This window comes from Silene latifolia, chromosome 9, assembly GCF_048544455.1.
Source record: "Silene latifolia isolate original U9 population chromosome 9, ASM4854445v1, whole genome shotgun sequence".
NCBI classification, from domain to species: Eukaryota; Viridiplantae; Streptophyta; class Magnoliopsida; order Caryophyllales; family Caryophyllaceae; genus Silene; species Silene latifolia.
This window is the reverse complement of record NC_133534.1, coordinates 81,570,899-81,578,823: the sequence shown is the minus strand read 5'-3', so window position 1 is coordinate 81,578,823 and position 7,925 is coordinate 81,570,899. Positions and strand designations below refer to the sequence as shown.

The 7,925-nt window shown below is 41.1% G+C and overlaps 2 protein-coding genes across 2 annotated transcripts; both read right to left on the bottom strand.

The window, feature by feature from the left end:
• Positions 1–1,979: 1,979 nt before the first annotated feature.
• On the bottom strand, positions 1,980–2,900 carry LOC141601284 (uncharacterized). Its single transcript, XM_074421554.1, has 2 exons — positions 2,559–2,900; positions 1,980–2,414 (listed from the first exon to the last, which is right to left on the bottom strand). Exons 1-2 carry the CDS (start codon positions 2,898–2,900, stop codon positions 1,980–1,982), a joined length of 777 nt encoding a protein of 258 aa, XP_074277655.1.
• Positions 2,901–3,128: 228 nt separating this feature from the next.
• Positions 3,129–7,290, bottom strand: LOC141601283 (uncharacterized). The gene is made up of 4 exons (XM_074421552.1): positions 6,134–7,290; positions 4,893–5,114; positions 4,427–4,835; positions 3,129–3,989 (listed from the first exon to the last, which is right to left on the bottom strand). Exons 1-4 carry the CDS (start codon positions 7,288–7,290, stop codon positions 3,129–3,131), a joined length of 2,649 nt encoding a protein of 882 aa, XP_074277653.1.
• Between the last annotated feature and the right edge of the window lie 635 nt (positions 7,291–7,925).

Below are 7,925 nucleotides of genomic sequence, written 5' to 3'. Positions count from 1 at the left end.
TAGTCCTAGCATGTGAGAATTAGCTAAGTCGGTGAACATGTAATTTAGCATACATTAGGTCGAAGCAAGGATTTAAGGTTGATTACATGTGAGAGCAAACAAATGATAATAAAGATACAATAAATAAAATACAATAGAATTACAATAATTACAACGGATTAATGACTTACGTCGAAAATACATTTAAAACGGATAATTTGAGAAAAGAAAAGGAAAATAAGAAAATAATTAGGATAAGAAAATGGGCAGATTAGCGGTGAAATTACGATTAATAGTCGATTAATACGTAAACTAACAAACTAGGTGAAAGCAAAAACGGAAGTTCAGAGACAGAAATCACCCCGGAACAGGCGCAGCAATGCTGCGTCCCTTGGAAGAGGCGCAGTGGTCACTGCGTCTGTTCTTGAGGTGAGTTCTGGCTGTGAAGCTGGAACTGCAGATTGTTAATGTTCGTTGGTGATTTAATGATCAATTATTGATGTTCAACTCAAGTAGAAGTGATTTAACAGATTATTTACACATGAATTGGTCATAAAAAAACGATAAAGAATGAATTGAAACTAATTGTGATTAATCAAAAATCATTAATACAAATTAATACAAATTAAAGCGAACTTACTAGGTTTATTTATGTTAAACTATTTAGAAACATTGTGATAAACAGATGAAAATATACAAAAGGCGAATTCTGGAGACTTGATATGAACAAATCGAATCTCTAAAATCTGGGTTTGATTTTAATGACGAAAACCCGCAAATATTGGTTATAAGGGATTTAAGTCGGATTTAAAGCTGACAAATTATTATGAATTATGTGTATTAAAATTATTAAGTGAATGAAACATGAAGAAAATAAGAAAAGACAGAATAAAAGAGACGAATCAACAAAGAACAAAGGAAGAAGAAGAAAGGCATAAACTGCGGCAGCCTCAGGAAGAGGCGCAGCAGATGCTCCGACTCTTTAAAGGGGTGCAGCAGTTGATGCGTTTCTTCTCGACGTCTGTCTTCTATTAATTCGTGAAAATAGGTTTGATAAAGGGTTTTATAAATCGGTTTTAAGCATATTTTCGACGTAAACCTTACATTAATTTATACAATAATAAAATATGGGATTTATACCCTTAGACTTACATGTTTAACGAAACGAGATTAACTAAGTTAACGATTAGTGATTGCTCGACTCGAATGTATGATGAAAGTGCCCTCGTAAAAGGATTTAAATTAAATTGAATTTATTAATGAGTGGGGTTGGTCAAATTGGTCGGTCATGCAACGAGACTGGTACTCAGAAGGATCTGAGCTTACGTGGTCGATTGATCAAGCACGTAGACGTCAATAAGTTTAGAGCGCGGTCTTAGAATGCAAAGGGAAAAGAGAAGGGCGGACACTCGCGTGAAAAATATGACGAACGAAGGTCCCTATTTATACGAATCACACGGAGGAATTATGGTTACGGTAAAATTTGGAAACAAATCTCGAAAAGATCTGAAAATACGCAGAAAGAGCTGGGGAAGAGACGCAGCAGCCACTGCGTCCTTTGGAAGAGGCACAGCAGGTGCTGCGTCCTTTCCTCGGAGGTTTCCTCCTGCGGAAGAAAGATTTTCCGCGTTTCTGTTATGGAATTGCGGTAGTCTCAACTTCCTTATTGTTCAAAATAAAATCTCAGGATTTAGTTTTCCAAAAGAAGAAAAGATTAAAATTATGCACTAGAAATATCCAGGATATTCCAGAACACTCCGACTCGGCATTTTAAACGGTTTATTAGAAAATGAAGACGGTTTTTTGACCCGTACTTCAAATGAACTCTAATTACTGTCAAAACGACCGTAACGGCGCGTAGATGATGACCAAGGGGTAGACACAAGTATTTGAGCTATCACTTGACGATAAACTTACGAATTGTCATAAATCGTTCCGTGTACCAAACATGCGGCCCAATCATCATCGGGTGGCTTGCGGGAGGTGCAGGAAGGAGGTATCTACAGTTGGACATGGTACAATGCATTCAAACGCCGCTCGTCGAGCATGACTAGCGAATCATATCTTGCTTGAACCCAATCTGCTTCAAGAACCTGGCTTTCTAGGAGGATCCTTAGGGACGATACTTCCAGCTCAATTAGTTGAACCGCTTCCATTCCATACACCAAGTAATACGGGGTTGCTTCCGTGGCTATTATAATTAAAGTTCTATACCCCCATAATGCAAAGGGTCTCTTTTCTGGCCACTCTCTATAGTTATCAGACATCTTCCTTAAAATGACTGTAACTGTTTTATTAGCAGCCTCTACTGCACCATTTGTTTGTGGCCGGTATGGTGATGACTTATGATGTTTGATTTTATACTTTTCAAGTATGACCTTGGCCTCAGCTTGGAAATGAGTTCCACGATCACTGATGAACTCATGTGGTACTCCCTACCGGCAAATGATGTCGTTCTGAATGAACTGTGCTACTTGCTTCGCTTTTAGCACTTTGTAAGATTTAGCCTCTACCCACTTCGTGAAGCAGTCGATTGCAATAAGGATAAAACAATGCCCTCCAGTTCCTGATGGGTGTACTTTTCCAATGATGTCGATTCCCCAGGTTGAAAATGGCCAGGGTGACGCCATGGTGTATAATATAGAAGGTGCCACATGCTGTACATTTGCGAATATCTGACAATTGTGATAGTGCTTAACATATTTGCAACAATCTGTTTCCATCGTTGTCCAATAGTAACCAAGTCTTATGATCTTACGGACTAACATATGGGCATTCATGTGTGGCCCACATTCACCTTCATGGACTTCTTCCATAACCTTTTCAGCTGTTGGTTTATCGATGCATCGCAGTAAAACACCTTGAGCCGTCTTCTTGTATAATTGCCCGTCATCGATCTTAACGAACTGGGCGGATAACATTCATAGGGCGGGTTTTCTACGCGTGTCATGGTCACGAGGATACTCTCTTGTTTCCTTAAATTTCAAAATGGTTGTGTACTAAGGTTAGCTTTCACCTTCCTCGGTATCATTGATTAGATTTACATAGGCAGGTGACGATCTTCGTTCGACACATATTGGCATACTGTCTATGTGGTCGGGAATGTTGAACAAGGCAGCTAACTTGGACAATGCATCAGAAAATTGATTTTACTCTCTCGGGGGGTGAACATATCGAATATCTTCGAAGTATTTTTCCAATTCTTCGATTCTGGTTTGATATAGGGCCAAACTTTGTTTAATTTTCCATGACCCACCCACTTGATTGATCACAAGGGACGAGTCTCCATGTACTAACAATTTCTTTACACCCAAGTCTATAGCACTGCGTAAACCAAGCAAACATGCTTCATATTCAGTGGCGTTATTTGTAACATTGAAATCCAGTTTGATGGACACGGGCACGTGTTCACCTGTTGGTGAGATAAGAAGTATACCCACTTTATATCCCATATTGTTCGATGCTCCATCTAAATACAAATCCCATATGTAATTTTCGACGTGTACCACGTTTTCGTCAGGAAATGACCAAGTGTCAATGACTTCTGTTTCATCTATTGGATTATCGGCGAGGAAATCGGCGACTGCCCTTCCTTTGATCACTTTCAAAGGCACATATTTGAGATTGAACTCTGATAACATGAGGGTCCATCTCAACATTCTTTCATTTAGCACTGGTTTTTCAAACAAGTACTTGATCGGATCCATTTTGGTGTAGACACTCACGCTGTAGCTGAGCATGTAATGTCTTAATTTCTTCGTTGCCCAGACTAGGGCCAAACACGTCTTTTCAAGAGATGTGTACTTTACTTCATAGTCTAATAACTTCTTACTGATGTAGTAAATAGCTCTTTCTTCTTTGTCAACTGTTTGGGCTAACATAGCTCCCATTGTTATATCTGTAATAGTTAGATACAGTGATAATGGCAGCCCAGCTACTGGTGGGCTCAAAACTGGTAGAGAAGACAGTACTTCTTTTACTTTATCGAATGCGGCCTGACACTGGTCATCCTACATAACATGTTCTTCGACCTTTAGTTTCTTAAAGATCGGCCCGCAAATCATCGTCAACTTCGCAACGAAATGGCTTATGTATTGAACTCTTCCAAGGAAACCTTGAATTTCTTTCTCGGTCTCGGGATGGGGAATTTCCATAATGGCTTTGATCTTTGATGGGTCTAATTTGATACCACGGTGGCTAACGATATGACCCAACAGTTAACCAGAGGTGACCCCAAAAGCGCACTTTTGTGGATTCAGTCTCATGTTATACTTTCGCAATCTTTGAAAGAATTTTCGTAGTGCTCCGAGATGGCCACTACATTCCTTTGACTTGACTATCATGTCATCGACATAAACTTCAACTTCCTTGTGCATCATATCATGTATTAACGTCGTTGTTGTTCTCTGGTACGTTGCCCGACATTTATCAAACTGAAAGGCATTACCATGTAATAATAGGTTCCCCATTGTGATGTGAATGTTGTCTTACTCATGTCTTCCTCGGCCATCTTAATCTGATTGTAACCGTCATACCCATCCATAAAAGATAGTAATGCATGATTCGCAGTATTGTCAACCAAGATATCGATGTGAGGTAACGGAAAGTCGTCCTTCGGACTAGCTTTGTTCAGATCCCGAAAGTCCACGCACACGCGAACTTTACCATCTTTTTTCGTTACTGACACTACATTGGCGACCCAATCCGAATATTCCGACACTTTGATGAACCCGGCTTTGAGCTGTTTATCAATTTCTTCCTTAACCATTAAAGACCACTCCGAACGCATTCTGCGTAGCTTCTGCTTCACTAGTTTGAACCCTGGTTTGATCGAAATCCTGTGTTCTGCAATTTCCCTATCAATTCTCGGCATGTCTTTGTAAGACCATGCGAAAACATCTTTGAACTCAAACAGCAAGTCAATGAACCCTTGTCTTTCTACGAGATCTAAGGTAGTTCCTATCTTAAGCTCTTGTGGTTCTAAGGTGGTTCCCACATTGATAGTTTCGATATCTTCGATCATCGAGTTTCTTTGGTCATATTCTTCTAAACCTTTAACCAGTTGTGGAGGTGGTTCCACTTCTTCTTCTTCCTCTTCAACTTGTTCGTCTTTGGCCACATTCTCAATGTCACTACTAAAACAATTATTTTCAAAAATTGAATCCCAATGTAAATACAACAAGTCGTAAGCAAACTGGTTCATCTTATTATTATTAATTTGAAATTGGCCGAAATGCGCTAACATTCAAGCCAACTAATCAGAGGTCAATGGCGAAATAACAGAGGTACTCGGGGCAGGCCCCGGAATACCAGAAATAGAAAGGGGTGCATTGAAAGGAAAGTCTTGGGAGGGGGTGGCTTCGACACCTGACTCCTTAGACTCAAACTTAGGACTTTTATCAGACTCAGACTCAGACTCAGACTCGTAACCATCATCCAGCTTAAACATCTCTCATTCTCCCGTGGTCAGCTTGAAGAGGAGTCCTCTATTATCGGTCCATTTAACTGTGTTCCGCCATCCAGAAATAGTCCTTTTACGATCTACATCAGTGATGAGGGTAGATGAATTGAACCAATCACTTCGAAGGATCATGCTAACCAAGTCTTCGCTCAGTGTTGCCTTATTTCTTTCTTCTCCGAAAAGGAGACCTAATGCTTTGCCATTTTTGATAGGGGTCGAATCGTTCTTTTCTGGTATTAACGCTAGCACGTCTTCGGGAATGTACTAACAGTCTTGTAATATTTCAATTCCAGGAACCATCCTTTTATTCTTCCAATCATAAATGGGTTCAGGAAAGTCCAAACATGGTTCATCTTCTCCGGCCCTCACGAAATACCCATTTAGTGTTAATAGGTACGGTTACATTTCGATTTCTCGGTCTTCGATCGAGTTCTTCTTCTTTTTCAAAAGATCTTTTTCCACGGGCTCATATCCAAGCCCAAACGTTGTTCCTTTCGGGAATGCTGGTTTTAGCACAAACGTGTCCTCCCTTCGGGGGTACATACAAAATCCGAAGTACTTTCCAGTTTTGAGGATTGTTTAACAAACGACGTGAATTCCCGTGTACATGTTCATATTCTCTAACTCGGGGTTGGATTCAGATATGCTTATGACTTCGAAACCACAAGTATCGTTAGCGGTTTCGAGACTTACTTCGGAGGTAACATCCCCCCCCCGGCCACCACAATGGGTGTGGCGTCAATGGTGATGGTTCCATCTTTGAAAGGAATCTTGATTTTTCGGTGTAGAGTGGAGGACATAGCTCTCACTGCATGGATCCATGACCTTCCCATTAATACATTGAATGATGAGGCTACATCGATAATTTGGAAACCCGCCTTCCTTTTGATGGATCCTGTTTGAATTACCAAGTCAATGATTCCGGATACCCGACGGATTGTCCCGTCAAATGCTTGAACCGTTTGAGTAGTTGAAGTGAAGTCTTTTTTGTTCAGGCCTAACACATGGGCATTTCTTAATGGTAGGACATTGACAGCTGACCCGTCGTCGACAAGGGTCATTGGGATGTGTTTTTGGAGGCACACCACCGCAATATACATGGCCAAACAGTGCTTTGGCCCAAATGGAGGTAAGTCTTCATCTGAAAAGGTCATGGCATTAGTGAGTCGGGGTTGACTTTGGGCGACATAGGTGACCATATTATCTGAGGTAGTGCTTGAGGATACGGTCATGTTCATTAGTGCTTGCAGCAAGGCTTGACGATGTTCAAATGAACTTAAGATTAGTTGCCAAATGGAGACATCGGCCTTTGTCTTTTGGAGCTGCTTAATAAGGGAAGCCTCTGAGGTCGACCCTTCATTAAGTGCCTCGACTAAAGTAGGTTCTTTTGAGGGTACCTTGTCCGGGACATCCTTGAAAATAGAGGTGTGGCTTGCTTTCTCAACTCGATAGGGGCGCCCAGATCGAGTCAAATGATTGGATTCGAGGACATCCCTCCTCAGCTTCAAGATTTCATCTTGGGTTCGTGGGGCAATTTCTCTTTTGGTGAGGTAGATATCATCTTCATTATCGTCCCAAATTCCATGGATTTCATTCCCATCCTGGGTAATGTTTGGTGTGCAGTTGATACCGAAATCCCTGAATCGAACTTCGTTCTTCGAGCTTGGAAGGTACTTTGAACAATCAATAAGTACTTTTCCTACAAAGAGATTTCTGGGCCGATGGTGGTCTTGGACCGTGGGTTCATAGCGGATACTTTCCGAGAGTTTCAGTGGACTTTGCATGAGCTCGATTAGCTGTTCAAGTTCAGACATTTTCGATGGGGTAGTTACAGCTTTTTCCCCACTCATCTTTTCTTCAATAGCATCCAATCAAGATATCATTAACTCCATAGTTTCATTTAGCTTAGCTACGACAGCTTCCATTACATTCCTTCGGGTTTGAGGCGGCCTTTTTACAAGAAAAATGCTGAACCAATCAATACTTGAATTAAAATCCCCTGCACAAATAAGGACTCGACTCACATATTTGACCTTTGACTCAGACTTGACTCACTCAGACTTGACTCAAGGACAGAACCAAACCCAAGAAATGAGCTAAGTGGCTCACTTGTAAAGGGGTCACATGGGAGAGGGGTCTAGACCTGACAAGGACTATGACTCAACTCGACTCAACTCAACTAACTTTTCGATTTAGACTTGACATCGATTCGGTATGACTAACCAGTGATTGAGCCAAACATGGCTCATAGGCTCGTGGAAAACGTCCTAAGTGGTCTAAATTGGACGTTTTTGTGGTTTGACTTTAACCAAATGGTCGACACGCTTGACTTAGACCCAAGAGGTGGCTTGGGCAACCCACTAGGGTTGTGTTCTTGACACGGTTCACTCGAACCCAAGACATGACTAGACTTGACTCGAAACATATTCTATGTTCGGGAAAGGTGAGAACTCATTTCGGAATTGATTTGAAAACGGATGATTTG